General features: G+C 35.9%; 2 protein-coding genes across 7 annotated transcripts; both read left to right on the top strand.

Annotated features, from left to right (window-relative positions):
• The first annotated feature begins 1,191 nt into the window (after positions 1-1,191).
• Positions 1,192-6,199, top strand: LOC111790552 (protein N-terminal glutamine amidohydrolase). Of its 5 annotated transcripts, none has more exons than XM_023671498.1 (7): positions 1,192-1,327; positions 1,662-1,767; positions 2,972-3,049; positions 3,191-3,321; positions 3,497-3,621; positions 4,863-5,031; positions 5,901-6,199. In XM_023671498.1, the coding sequence occupies exons 1-6, from the start codon at positions 1,254-1,256 to the stop codon at positions 5,009-5,011; spliced, it is 663 nt and encodes a 220-aa protein (XP_023527266.1). In that variant the 5' UTR covers positions 1,192-1,253; the 3' UTR covers positions 5,012-5,031; positions 5,901-6,199. The 5 variants fall into 5 exon arrangements, with proteins under 5 accessions (XP_023527266.1, XP_023527267.1, XP_023527265.1 ...); XM_023671499.1 differs by lacking the exon at positions 5,901-6,199 and adding an exon at positions 5,849-5,884; XM_023671497.1 differs by lacking the exon at positions 5,901-6,199 and having other exon boundaries at positions 4,863-5,300.
• Positions 6,200-10,923: 4,724 nt separating this feature from the next.
• On the top strand, positions 10,924-14,752 carry LOC111790551 (zinc finger CCCH domain-containing protein 30-like). Of its 2 annotated transcripts, none has more exons than XM_023671495.1 (2): positions 10,924-11,118; positions 12,095-14,752. In XM_023671495.1, the coding sequence occupies exon 2, from the start codon at positions 12,208-12,210 to the stop codon at positions 14,320-14,322; it is 2,115 nt and encodes a 704-aa protein (XP_023527263.1). In that variant the 5' UTR covers positions 10,924-11,118; positions 12,095-12,207; the 3' UTR covers positions 14,323-14,752. The 2 variants fall into 2 exon arrangements, with proteins under 2 accessions (XP_023527263.1, XP_023527264.1); XM_023671496.1 differs by having other exon boundaries at positions 12,090-14,752.
• The last annotated feature ends 254 nt before the right edge of the window (positions 14,753-15,006 follow it).

Below are 15,006 nucleotides of genomic sequence, written 5' to 3'. Positions count from 1 at the left end.
AAAAACTAATTGGAAAGAAAAAAGGATCTCCTTTAATATCAGCGAAGAAAAAACCTCTTTTTTTAGAAAATGGAAATAAAGGAAAAAAGGAAGTTGTGGACGAAAAGAATCGTGACTCAGTTTTATCAAACCAAAAAAAAGATCTTGAAAAAGATTCCGCGGAAGCAGATGTGAAAAAACGTAGAAAGAAAAAAAAATCCAAGAAAAACATGGAAGCCCTGTTTGATTCCTTCGTAAACAACTATTTTATTTTTCAATTGAGATGGGAGAATTCCTTAACTGGCAAACTGATGAATAACATCAACGTATATTGTCTCCTGCTTAGACTGATAAATCCCATAAAAATTACTATATCCTCTATCGAAAGAGGAGAAATAAATCTGGAGATGCTGATAGTTCCCAAGCAGTTCCAGTTTCATAAAGAATTCTTAAAAGGGGGAATATTTATTATCGAACCTGTTCGTCTGTCTGTAGAAAATGATGGACAATTTATTATGTCTCAAACCATAGGTATTTCATTAGTTCATAAGAATAAGTACCAAATTAATCAAAGATATCAAGAAAAAGGCTATCCTTATAAGAAGAGTTTTGCTGAATCCATTGCAATACATCAAAAAACGAATGAAAATAGAACCAGCAATCATTATGATTTGCTTGTTCCGGAAAATATCTTATCCCCTAGAGGTCGTAGAGAGTTCAGAATTCTAATTTGTTTCAATTCTGGGAATAGAAATGATATCCATAGAAATACAGGATTTTACAATGCAAATAAGGTAAAAACTCATGATCAAGTTTTAGATAAAAGAAGCAAACATCTTGATAGATATAAAAATAAACTAAATAAATTCAAGTTCTTTTTGTGGCCCAATTATCGATTAGAAGATTTAGCTTGTATGAATCGTTATTGGTTTGATACCAATAATAGCAGTCGTTTTAGTATGCTAAGGATCCATATGTATCCACAATTGAAAATTCGTTAATGCTACATTTTTCCTATATTGGCCGTACCTTATATGGTATATGAAGACAAAGAAATACACATATGGCACTGTCTTAGATTCTGATAGATGATATTAATTTAATTCAATGGCGTCTCTATTCGATTTAGAAATGAATCAATAAAATATTCTTATTTCATTTTTAATTGAAGTTTTAAGTATAAATATTTTTTGTGCGTGCAGAAATATACCAGCCTTTCGTATACCTATCTGATTATGTTTTCCCAAGGGATTCAGGCTCTAGCCGACTGAGCCATGGCTTCCACACTATCAACTGTAGATTCGATTGATTTGGACGTTTCTCAGTTCTGCCATACGCCTTTTTACTGGTAATCAATCGACGATCCTTTTCGTTCATCTGCTGAATCCTTCGTGTGAATTATTATCTATTTTATCTTTGTTTCTCTGTTCTTATACATTTTTTTTTTTGTTAATATCTTCATGAGGTTCTTCTTACGATATGCTGCGAAAATTTCTCCGGAATCGGATAGGGTATATTTATTAATAATGGAGATTCATAATTATAATACAGTCTTGAATTCGTGTTTCTAAAATGCTGAAGAGGATTTATTGTGGGCTCGATCCTAGGTTTTTGACCTCATAGCGCTAATTCATTGACGAAAATGAAGTGTAATTAAGTGTTTTGTGCTTTCGATTTTGCAGTGAGGAGAATGTATATTTTCTATGCAAGAAATTATGTACAAACAGAATGGATGATGCAACGGGAGCTGATCTTTTTGTTGTTTTCATTTCTAATGAGAAGAAGCAGGCACGTATGTTATTCTTTCTCTAGTGTTTTGGCCATTTCTGAGGATGAATAAGTTCTGCTAAAGGACTCTAGGCATTTCTTATTGCTATTCGAAGTATCATTTTTGGCCATTGGTAGCCCTAGGTTTAACAGTGATATTGTGAGATCTCATACTGGTTGGAGAGGAGGAACGAAACATTCTTTATAAGAGTGTGGAAACCTCTCCCTAGTTGACATGTTTTAAAATCGTGAGGTCGACGGCGATACGTAACGGGCCAAAGCGGACAATATTTGTTGGCAGTGAGCTTGGGCTGTTACAGATGGTATCAGAGTCGAGCACTGAACGGTGTGCCAGCGAGGACGCTGGCCCCCGAGGGGGGTGGATTGTGAGATCCTACATTGGTTGGAGAGGGGAACGAAGCATTCCTTATAAGGGTGTGGAAACCTCTCCCTAGCATACGCTTTTTAAAACCGTGAGGCTGACAGCGATATGCAACGGGCCAAAGCGGATAATATTTGTTAGTGGCGAGGTTGGACTGTTACAATGGTATCAGAGTCAGACATCGAACGGTGTGCCAGCGAGGACATTGGGCCCCAAGGGGGGTGGATTGTGAGATCCCACATGGTTGAAGAGAGGAACGAAGTATTCCTTATAAGGGTGTGGAAACCTCTCCCTAGCATACGCGTTCTAAAACCGTGAGGCTGACGACGATACGTAACGGGCCAAGTCGGATAATATCTGCTAGTGTTGGGCTTGGGCTGTTACAGATATGAAGATTCTTGAGGAATTCTATTCATGTTCTCTTATCGAAAGTTCATAGAAAGAAACAGAAAGCTGTTTAGAATAGTAGAAGACGGTTAAAAACATTTGGCACCTCGTAGTTTTCATTGTTTCCTGTTGGAGTTCCCGTTCTAATTCATATTTGTAACTACACAATCTCTTGTGTAGCTCTCACTTGGATGTGATTTTTAATCTTTTGCCCTACGGGTTTCTGAAAGGCTTCTCTTGTTTCTCTTTTCATTTCATTTTATCAATGAAATTGTTGTCTTGTTTCTTATTGCAAATGAAAGTATTTGCTCTCGAACAAGATTACTTTTAAGCCCGGTATTGATCATTTTGTTCAGGTTAGATAAAATTTTGTTAAAATTCCTCTTTCCCTGAGTGAAATCCTTGTTAACAAATTATAATTCTAACTCCTCCCACTCCCCCAAAAAAATTGTTTAGATTCCCCTTTGGCATCAAAAAGCCAGCAAAAGAGAAGATGGTCTTGTTTTGTGGGATTACCATGTGATTTGCGTTCAGGTAAGATAGTCTATCCTGCTTTAATAATAGTTGTTCGAGTCGTAATTACTCAGCAAGTTGCATCAGATCTTTATTTTGATCATTGTTGCAAGCTTTTATTGTTTTCTACTTTTGAGATGTTGAGCTCATTTCAATTGACAGAGAAAAACAGAAGGTGAATTTCCTTTTATAGTGTGGGATTTAGACTCCACTCTTCCTTTACCTATCCCTCTGGGCAGCTACGTGTCGCAAGCTATCAGGCCATCGTTTCAAATCTCCCCCGAGTATCAAAGGTAAAGCCCGTCAGCTACAACTTTTTTTTTTTTCCTAATGCATACGTCACAATTATCAGGTCGTTGCATTTTATTGGTCGAAAAACATTTGGGACTATGTGTTCTTAAAAGTGTAACTCAAGCTTGACTCATGTTGATCAAATTTTTAATCAAAAGCTGCTATTCCTGGGGACAGGCTTTTCAGAATCATCCATGCTCCAATATTTTTTCGTCACTTCGCATCTGATAGAAGGCACATGAAAGATTCCAATGGAAATTGGATTGCTAAACCCCCTGACTATGAAGCCATTGTTGCTGAAGGTAAATGCCTGCCCCTAATGGGTAATCAAATATCATGTTCGTGTACGCCGTTGATGCATTGTTTGTTTTGATGATAAACTGGTTGGTGATTGCTTCTGAGTTTCATTTTTATTTATTTGTTTGTTTATTTTATTATTTTTTGGCGAAGAACTGTGTTGAAAAACTTGAGAACTCTTAAATTGGGCATAAACGATTCTGGAAAATTACGTGTTGAATAAAACACCATGGTTGCATGCTTTGCTTTGTCACTTATTTGTCTTAAGTGGATCAATTTCTAGACCAGGCTTCCCTACCATATTTGTAAGGAGTTTTAGGAACTAGAAAGCTTACTATTGGTTTACATGATGATTGTGGCTATGTCATCCAACCTGTCTATTATTTGTGAACTCTCTAAGCTGTCTTCTTCGGCGTCTCTCTTGGGTTGTGAGGTGAACATTTGGCCTTGGGCTTCCTCTTGTTCATAATTTAAGGTGTGTTTCTCGGAAAAGTTTAAAAAACGTCTGTCCTCTTGGAGAAATGCCTTTTTTTTTCAAGTGGGGGAGAGGTACCTTGTAACGGCCCAAACCCATTGCTAGCCGATATTGTCCTATTTAGGCTTTCCCTTTTGGGCTTCCCCTCAAAGTTTTTAAAACGCGTTTGCTAGGGAGAGGTTTCCACACCCTTATAAAGAATGTTTCATTATCCTCCCCCAACCGATGTGGGATCTCACAATCCACTCCCCTTCAGGGCCCAGCATCCTCGCTGACACTCGTTCCCTTCTCCAATCGATGTAGAACCCCTCAATCCACCCCCCATTGGGGCCAGCGTCCTTGTTGGCACACCATTTCATGTCCACCCCCCTCTGGGGCTTAGCCTCCTTACTGGCACATCACCCCATGTCTGGCTCTAATACCATTTGTAACAGCTCAAGCCCACCACTAGCAGTATTGTCCTCTTTAGGCTTTCCCTTTTGAGCTTTCCCTCGAGGGTTTCGAGGGTCTTAAAACGCGTCCGCTAGGGAGAGGTTTCCACATCCTTACAAAGAATGTTTCATTCTTCTCCCCAACCGATGTGAGATCCCACATGGAAGAAACCATTCATTTTGATTTTTAGTTTATTGTTCAAAACCAGTTTTAAAGTTTGAAATCTAAAATGTTACTAGATAGAATATCCTATTGAATGTCCTTGGCTTTTCTTGTTTGAACTTAAGGTTGATGACGATATTCTTTTGATGTTTCCTCATGTACTGTCCTGGATATCAGATGGAACTATTCACAACCTGTATGAGTACATGGAGATCAAGGCGGCCGATGTATATACGAACAACATCGATGTGAAAGATGCAGTTTTTTCTCAAAAACTTGGAGCGGTCGCAAATGATCTGGAGGAGTTTTTCTCTCAAATTCTTTAAACAAGAATGAGAAAGATCTGGTATGCATCTGAAAGGTTATTTTTCCCTCTCTATACTTGAAACTTGAAAGTCTGATGATTACTTGAAAGTTGGGTTCAATGCATTGTTTTACCCTGAAAAACCCTGGAGCTGCTTTCTCAAATTAGGAATTTTATAGTCATTTATTAAGTTTATGCGGTTGCTTATGCACGTAGTGATACTGACTGGGGTCCTACCTCTCTAGAGTTCAGCCTATTGGAACCGGTTGCTAACTTGTAAGATATTTTTAATAATTTTATTCCTTTCAAAATCACTTTCAAGGCCCTCCCATGAAGGAGGAGAGAAATTTTAAAATAATCTTTTGATTTGGGATTTTGGAAAACCATGTGTCACGGTTGTACTTTTTCAACCGTGCAGCGTCGTGATCTTGACACGCTCACGACCAGCCTTAAGGGGGAAACTCAAGCCCCATCTACATTTTTCGCCCAATTTTGTGGCTTTGTCGGACCTTAGGCGAGGTTTGTTTTCGTCAACCGAGTATTGCTTGTGCGGAATCCAAGCTTGTTCGACCACACATGTCGTCTATGCATGCATGTTCAGTCGTCTATGACACAACCCACAACCAACTGACCTCTACACTAGACCAAGTCATCCAGCTCAATCTTGCCTGTACTCGGGGCCAAAGTGTAACAGCTCAAGCCCGGCTGTTACACCATGCTCCAAGAGTCTATGAGAAATCTTTATATAGTAAATATTGGACTTTTTATAATGAGTACAACGCTCTATCAATCTAGAGATTAGAGGAAATCTTTCCACTCCCCCAAACTTACTTGGCAAGAACTATCTTTCAAATTGAGGGGAAAAACGTTCTAGCCCGGATTTTTAAGATGATTTAGGATGTCAGAAAGAGAAAGAGTTGGAAGCTCTCTCAATGGTTAAAGCTCATGCCAGACAGTAACTTTGTTCTAGGGAAATTTGCACACGTAGTTCTGGCCAAGGTTAGTCGGGATAGAAATCGAAAAAGAAGAAAAAGTTACATGTTTATAGAACTCACCATTAATTTTTATGAACCAACTTATGAATATAAACAAATTTAGGCTTTATAATTAATTTATTCGCACTTAGAAAGTCGTACTCATTCAAGTCTAACATTACGTAATTTTTTTTAGACGCATTCTATTGAACATGATATTCTATGATATGCTTATATTTTTTGTCGTTAACCCTACCCCTCGTTTCAATGAAATTTCATATTCGAAATACACAAAATTCATACTGATTATGATTATAATTACCTATAGTATTGATTGGGTCATTCAAATTGTTTGATTAATTTATAATTTGTGGCCATAGATGCATCAATCTTTGTCATTCCACCATACAATATTCAGCATGCTTTGTCTGACTAATTTATAAAGTATTACAACTTATGAACAACAATATGCATCAAACTAAACTTAAGATTTGATAAAGTGGTAAGATGCACACTTTGATTAATATTTTTTTAAAATTTATTTGAAATTTTGTTGTCACTTTTATGATTAGACAACATTATTTTCATTGCTTCACTCTTAGGTTATCGGCTCAAATCCATTACTAGCAGATATTGTCTACTTTGACTCGTTACGTATTTAGCTTCACAATTTTAAAACGCATTTACTAGGAAGAGGTTTTACACCTTTATAAGGATTGCTTAGTTCCCCTCTCCAATTGATGTGGGATCTCACAATTCACCCCTTTGGGGGCTAGCGTTCTTGTTGGCACGTCACCCGGTGTCTGCCTCTGATACTATTTATAACAGTCAAATTCCATTGCTAGCAGATATGTTCACTTTGACCAGCTACGTATCGGCATCAACTTCACAATTTTAAAGCGTGTCTAATAAGGAGAAGTTTTCACACCTTTACAAGAATGTTTCGTTCCTCTCTCCAACCGATGTGAGATCGCACGTAGGTAGTGTTTATATTTAAGTTTTTCTTAAAATTAAAAATAATAAGAAAAAGAGACTTACAAATTCCGCATAAAGGGTATGAATAAACCTTTTTAGGTCTAGCTTCAAATCGGCCCGATGTTCGATTGGCCGATTTTCGATTATAGTTTGAAAGTGAAGCAAAAGTTTGAAAATCAAAATAAGGAAAGGGCCAAAAAAACATAGAAAAAGAAATCAATGAGATTCAAAATTAAGAAAAATTGAAATTGAAGCAAATCTACCAAACATGGAGGCCATTCAATATGATCCAATTACATACATATGTCTATATGGTAGGAATAAAATATTTAAGAACACTAAACGATTTGTTCTAGAAGATTAAGACAACATTTGTGTTTTTTATTTCTAAAATTGTTATTGAGAATTATTGTTAGGTAATTTGTAGAGATCGATGTTATTGTGCATTTGAAATGAACAAAACGTGAAAAATAAAATTATAAAAAAAAAAAGGAGAAAAAACCCGTCTTTGTAACGTCTGATACTCGATATTTAAATTAGAATTTAGAATCTGGATTCAACACTTTATAGTTTTGAGGTTTCCCGACATTCTCTGCGATGTGACTATGTTACCTATTTATCTCGAACTGCTTCTCAGAGTGAAAGACTATCTTCATAAACCGTCTTTCCTCTCGTTCTTTCTTCTTTTCTTTCTCCTCTTCTTCTTCTCCTCGTATGTTTCCTCTTACTCTTCACTTCTCTCACTCACGACGTATACTCAAAAAATACCTAAAACAAGTGAACGTCGAGTCGAGCACCTGTTCATTCCTTCGGCCAACGCATGGACATTGGACGCTTGTTCCATGGATAAGGTACTTTTTTTTATTAAAGATATATTTCATCTACAAAATTAAAATCTCTCCAACAAAAATATAATTATCTAAAACAAATAAAAACATAAAATAATAATAAAAAAAAACTATTTAATTTTTTATTTTTAAAAATTAAGCTCATAACCACTATTTTCACTTTCTCACAATTTATTTATAATAATTTTTATATACTCTAATTAAATATTTGAATTGTTAGTTAAATTTTAAAAATAAAAAAAATTAATTTTTTTTTCATTTGAAAAACTTGCTTAGATTAGATTTTCATAACATTCCTAAACAGATAATCAACCAAATCAAATTANCATTCCTAAACAGATAATCAACCAAATCAAATTAATATTATTTAAATAATAAAAAATAAAATAGTTAGATATTTAAATTTAAATTTTTTATAATTTTTTAATTACAATTAAAAAAAACATAAATTAAAAACAAAATCAATATAAAGTGAATAAAATAAAGTTAAAACAAATCAAAAATTGATTTTTTTCTAAATAAAATTTAACTCAAAATTACAGTCATGGGTAAAATGGTCAATCGTTTTATTTATTATTATTATTATTATTTGCTTATCCTTTCATTTTCACTCCAATAACTTAACCCTCTTTAATTATTAATAATTCCACCACCAAACACACAAAAATAATCTTCTGATTGCAGCCGTCGATGCAACCATTATTTGCCACGTGTCTCCCTTGGCCCCACCACGCAATGAAAAAACATACCCACACTTCTGTGGGCCCCACCGTTTTATAAACTTTTTTTTAAATTTTTTTTTTTTTTTTTAAGAAAATTAATTATTTTTCTATTTTCTCTTCTTCTCAATCTACCATATTTTTTTTAATAAATTGGAAGCTTGTGTTTTAAAATTAATAAAAAATTTAAAAATGCTTTCTTTTTTCACTTCTTTTTAGGAAAATATGAAAACAATATTTCAATTTTACCCCTCCTTTTTCTTTTTCCTTGTTTTATTTCTCCCTTTACAGTTTAAATTATTTATTATTATTATTATTTTTGGGCAGTTTTTCGTCACCTTTATATGCCATTTTAATATTAAAAAAATGAGTTCCTTAAATATATTAATTTAAAAAATTTGTATTTTTTCATGCCAATAATTATAAATAATAAAATTAAAATTACCCAGAAAGTTAAATTTGATTAAACACGCATTTATTAATAAGAAAAAGTTAAATTTGAATTTCCAATATTACCACAATAAAAGCAATAAAATTAAATTAAAAAAAAAAAAAAAAAAAAAAAATCGAGCCGAGTCGGGTCGGGTCGGGTCGGGTGTGAAATGGCAGGACACTCAGGAAGGTCGAGTCCAACGTTGTCCTTATCCACTTTGTTTTTGTGTTTGAAAGGCACGTGATTGTTCCCTTCGTTCCTAGATTTTAATTATTAAAATAAATAAATAAATAAATAAATAAATATATATATATATGTATAATTATTTTCTTCTTCGTTCTTCCACGTCTTAACTGCAAAATCTGGAGTTGGTCCCACCACCTGGGCCCCACCTCCTCACACCATTCTTCCCCTACTACCGCGCCGTACCCTATAATTCCCCTCCTTCCAACTTTATTATTTTTGGTCAACTCCCATAATAGCCCACATTACTCAACTTTTTCCCTTTTTTTTCCAAGCTTCCTTATAAATTAATAAATACATGAAAAATATTATATTATTTTATTTTAATTAACCTACTAAAATTATTCAAATTTAGTCAATTTATTATTATTATTTTTTATAATATAAGGTACGAACTTATTGTATTTTTTTAATAAATTGCATCAAATATTAAATAATAATTTAATTGATACTAGATTTTTTTTTTTTGGTGTTATTTATAATTTTATAAATGGAAACCAATTAATTTTTATTTTTTTAAAAATAATATACTTAATTTATTTTCCCAATCTTTGTGATTTGACTCGTCAATTAACCGGAATTGACTACCATCTGATGTCCGCTTCCGTACGATAAGATCCAGAGCCCGAATCTATCTTATTGGCGGACGCCAGCCTTCATTACATTCTGATTTATTCGACCTCACGCACGCGCGCGCCCATCACCGGGATCTCCCTGTTCCCTTTTCTTCCCTCTTTACTTACCTAACCGGTTATCCGTCTTTCTATTCCACCGTTCTCCCCGGTTCCCGGTTCTCCCCCAAATCCCCATTTTTTTTATCCTCTGCATTCATGCCCACACTGTTCCACCACGTACCCCTTTTCCATTGGCCACCTTTCCCACGTGCGAGCTGCATATTCAATTTTATTTTATTTTTCTAAAATTATCAATAAGATTATTTTACTCTTTGAAAAAGTTTTTTTTTTTAATTAAGTAAATAATAAGATAATATAAATATATTTTTAAAATTTATAAAAAAATATTTAAGACAGGTAATTATTTGTTAATATATATTTTGTATTTATTTTATTATCTATTGGTTAGGGTGTTTTAAAAAACTCAGACAAATTTCGGAAATTAAAAGAATTATTTTCTAAAGACCTTTTTTTAATCAAATATGAATTAAAATGTAAGGTGAGAAAATAAGTATGGTTTTTAAAAATAAAAAATGGATGAAAATACAAGACGAAAATAATATTTTCGCCACGTCATTAGATACTTTAGAAGATTATAGTGTGGCGGGTCGCAGTGGATTACCGCCCGCATCCACTTTAACTTTCATGTCGAGTGAATTTAGGATGAATTTGCCTGGAATTTGACACAAATGGGTGCGGTTAAATTATTTCCAAGGCTTCAACTTCCTGTGTGCAGCCTCATAATTTTATCGTGATCCAACAAATCGGATGATCCCACGCTATACTTAAATGACGAAACTACCGCTCATTGATCTCGTGGCGAGATGTCATTGGATGAGTAGAAAAAGGGTTGAATACGGAATATGAATGCGCAGTAGGGGAACATTACCCAGTGCGCTTTGTTTTTATGTTTTTTCCCCTTGAGTCCTCTTTTGCTGATATCGGATAGGCGATTTTCTCAAACGAGGAAAATAATATAATTTAATAAATAAATAAAAAAGAAAAATGAATAAAGTTTTTTTTTNTTTTTTTTTTTTTTTTTTTTTTTTTTTTTTTGGGTATTTTAAATTACAATTATTTTATTTTCCATGAGAAAGCAAAAACATTGGGGTTGGAGATGGAGGAAGAACAAGCTCTCGTCTTCTTCGCTCTCTCTACTCGCAGTTTCTCACTCCCCAGAGTCAAACGCTCTCTTCCAAGCTTTGGATCGATCTCTCTCGCTCGTTGAATCATCGCTCACTTCCTTTTCTCCTCTAGTTTTTGGTATGATTTTTTCTCCCTCTTCTTCGATACCTAGTTGCGATGTTCTTTTCGTCTCTCGCTCTGATTCGCGATGTTCTTGCAATCTAACGAAATGGAAACATTTGGAAACACTTCGATTGCTCTTTGAATGATCTTAGCTGATATTTGTTGATTTTTACCATGTTCTTGTGATTTTGGGATTTGGATTGAACTTGATTTTGCGAAGGACTGTTTGATGATCGATCCATGGTTTGATTCTTCGAATTTTTCTGTTTTTGTTTGTCTGAGTCTGGTGTTTGATCCATTTTGTTTTGGTTTTTGGATTTAATGCCTTGGATCGCTTGGAAATCGAGTATCCTGAGGGATTTTTTTTTCTTCTTCTTGTAGTCCTAATTCTTAATATAGAGTTTATATTTTTGTTTTTACAAAATTACTATTGACTGTTGACTCCTAAAAAAGAATTTTATTTTTATTTTTGTTTGTTTACTATTTTTTGAAATATAAATTAAATTCAGGATAAACTCCTTGAAAAATAATTCAAATTCAGAAATATTTTTTTTCTACTAATTCTGGATTAAGGATTTAGGATCATTATGAGAATAACTAACGGTTTTGATCGTGTTCGTAATTTTCCCCGTAATCGTGAACATAAAATAAAAGATTCTTTTTAGCAATTTGTATTTCCATTTCTTGTGTTCTTGAGTTTTCTTTTTCTTCTAATAGAATTTAGGAACCTGTTCTAGGAATTTGTCTGTATTTTAGTGCCCATAGAATCTGCTGAATCTGATTAAAGCTCTTATCTTCATATTCGTTTGATGATACCCACTTCTCTTTCCTATATATGATTCATTTTTTGTGTTTTATATTTTTAGTTACTGGAATCTTATTCTGCTCCAGTAATTTGCTTACTGTTCCTTCCTCTTTTTATACTGTCATGTTGATTGTTTCTCATCTTAAATTTTGAACTCTTTTTTGTGGCATGGTTTCTTGAGTTCAGCTGCCATTCTCTCTCAATGAAGGAAGCATGTTTTGTGGTTTGGAGCTGAAGCCCATATCGTCTTTGAGTAATTTCTTCTGTACATTTGATTGCTTAAGCCCTTGGACTCAACCATGAATAACTTGACTGTTGAAACGGAAGATGCCTTTTCGAGCTTGCTTGAGCTTGCTGCTAATGATGACGTTGATGCCTTCAAGAGATCGATTGAGCGTGATCTTTCTGGTATTGATGAGATTGGTTTCTGGTATGGTCGGTTACGAGGCTCGAAGCAGATGACTAATGAGCAGAGAACTCCTTTAATGGTTGCTGCTACTTATGGTAGCATTGAGGTTCTGAAGCTTATTCTTTCTCTTTCTTGTGCTGATGTGAACCGCACTGTTGGACTTGATAGAAGCACTGCCCTTCACTGTGCAGCCTCCGGTGGGGCTGCAAATGCTGTAGATGTAGTGAAGCTGCTCTTAGCTGCTGGTGCTGATCCTAATATGGTTGATGGGAATGGACATCGACCGGTTGATGTGGTTGTTGCCCCACTAAGGCACGCTGAGCTTAAATCAACACTTACTGAACTTCTTAAGACAAATGGTTTCTCTGGTGATGGAAATCTTGATGTTTTAACAGGTGTGAGAAATTCTCTATCTCCTCGCCCTTCGTCTCCTCTGAATGCTCCCTCGTTCACATCGGAGTTAGTTTCATCTCCAACAAAGTCGAAACTAAGTGATTTTTCAATGTATCCTGCATCTGAGAAGAAAGAATACCCTGTTGATCTTTCTCTTCCAGATATCAAGAACAGTATCTACTCAACTGATGAATTCCGAATGTATTCGTTCAAGGTTCGACCATGCTCACGTGCCTACTCTCATGATTGGACCGAGTGTCCCTTTGTCCACCCTGGAGAAAATGCGAGGAGGAGGGATCCTAGAAAATTCCATTATAGCTGTGTAACCTGTCCTGATTTTCGGAAGGGCGCTTGCAGACGGGGAGATATGTGCGAATATGCTCATGGGGTGTTTGAGTGTTGGCTACACCCAGCACAATATCGAACCCGCCTTTGCAAAGATGGCACGAATTGCTCAAGGAGAGTTTGCTTCTTTGCACACACCACTGAGGAACTGCGACCTCTGTATGTTTCGACTGGCTCTGCTGTTCCCTCACCACGTTCTTGTACTTCTGGGGCTTCTGCTATGGATTATACTACAGTCATGAACCTTCTACCTGGTTCTCCATCTTCGGTCCCTGTGATGTCTCCATCACCGTTCACTCCTCCGATGTCTCCATCTGCCAATGGCATGTCTCATCCGTCCGTGGCTTGGCCCCAACCAAATGTACCTGCCTTGCTTCTACCAGGAAGCAATATTCAATCCAGCCGCCTAAGATCTTCCTTGAGTGCAAGAGATATTCCTGTCGAGGACTTTGATTATCTGAGTGATTTCGAACTGCAGCAGCAGCAGCAGCTCGTTAATGACTTGAATTGTCTTTCTCAACCGCCATTAAGTTCAAATTCTTTGAGCCGTTCTGGTCGACTGAAAACTATGACCCCTTCAAATCTTGACGATCTCTTCTCTGCTGAGAGTTCATCTCCCAGATACTCTGATCAAGCTCTGTCTTCAGCTGTTTTCTCCCCTACACACAAATCAGCAGTTATCAATCAGTTTCAGCAGCAACAGAATATGTTGTCACCAATCAATACAAATTTCTCTCCTAAAAATGTTGATCATCCTCTATTGCAAGCCTCTTTTGGGGTTCCATCATCTGGGAGGATGTCTCCACGAAATCTGGAACCCCCCATCTCTCCAGTGGGCTCACGCTTGTCCATGTTAGCTCAAAGAGAGAAACAGCAACAGTTTCGCAGCCTCAGCTCCCGTGAACTCGGTGCCAATTCTGCTTCTATTGTTGGTTCCCCTGCAAGCTCTTGGTCTAAATGGGGACCCTCTAATGGAAGGCCTGACTGGGCAGTCAATGCGGATGAAATGGGTAAACTTCGACGTTCATCATCATTTGAGCTCGGGAACAATGGCGAAGAGCCAGATTTATCATGGGTTCAATCACTAGTGAAAGAATCTCCAACTGAGATAAAAGAAAAGCAGGCTCATCCAAATTTGGGCGGCGATAGTTTCGTTTCTGGTGAGAGTTCTAACGTGAACTCGCAAATGGAGTCAGTCGATCATGCTGCATTAGGAGCATGGCTGGAACAAATGCAGCTCGATCATCTCGTCGCGCTACAGAACTAAAGTCGTTTTGATGGAGGTAGTTAACGACAGTTATATTTTGGTATATAACATGCCTTATTTTTCGATTTTTGTCGTCGGGCATGGGAACAAAAAGATCCTTAGTAACAAGGCAAAGGGGGAGGGGGAATTAGTGTGACCCCGACCCTCCCTCACTCGAAGGAGATGATTCATTTTCACCATTTTTAGTACTACAGAAAGTCCGGAAGGTGAGAAAACCTCTTAGTTATTAATGTCGAAAAATTTAGAACCCAGGTTAGGTTTTATTCTTTTGCTTTCAATATTTTGAAAAAAAAAAATTAGATCTATAAGGTTGCCATTTATTATTTTTCTCTCTCAAAATTCCCTGTTGTGAGGAGCATCATGTTTATTAATTGTAATGAACATCCTATCACATTAACATCTTAATTCATCACTTCATTCATTCACTAAACCAAGCATTTCCCACTTCCTTATTATTCTCCCATATCTTTATCCATCAAATCTACAAACTATCAATAACTCTATGAAAAGGCTTGATTGGAAACTTGTTTGGAGAAGGAACTTGATTCCCAAATAGTGGGGTTTTTTTGGCCCTTCTTTAATGTGAAGATAAGAACACTTGTATTCTTTTGTAGGTTATCCCAATGGAATGATTAGGTTATGGGAATTTGGGGTTATTTTCTAATGGTCAAGTCGTAATCAATT

The sequence above is a fragment of the Cucurbita pepo genome, chromosome LG03, assembly GCF_002806865.2.
Source record: "Cucurbita pepo subsp. pepo cultivar mu-cu-16 chromosome LG03, ASM280686v2, whole genome shotgun sequence".
NCBI lineage: Eukaryota > Viridiplantae > Streptophyta > Magnoliopsida > Cucurbitales > Cucurbitaceae > Cucurbita > Cucurbita pepo.
This window is presented reverse-complemented; position numbering and strand designations above follow the sequence as displayed.

What these genes read in the sequence shown, in the direction of transcription:
- LOC111790552 (XM_023671498.1), top strand. Translation starts at nt 1,254, where the DNA reads ATGGCTTCCACACTATCAACTGTAGATTCGATTGATTTGGACGTTTCT. An exon ending in TTTCTAATGAGAAGAAGCAG is followed by an intron (nt 1,768 to 2,971) that starts GCACGTATGTTA and finishes AAAATTGTTTAG; the next exon opens with ATTCCCCTTTGGCATCAAAA. An exon ending in TGAAGCCATTGTTGCTGAAG is followed by an intron (nt 3,622 to 4,862) that starts GTAAATGCCTGC and finishes CCTGGATATCAG; the next exon opens with ATGGAACTATTCACAACCTG.
- LOC111790551 (XM_023671495.1), top strand. Translation starts at nt 12,208, where the DNA reads ATGAATAACTTGACTGTTGAAACGGAAGATGCCTTTTCGAGCTTGCTT.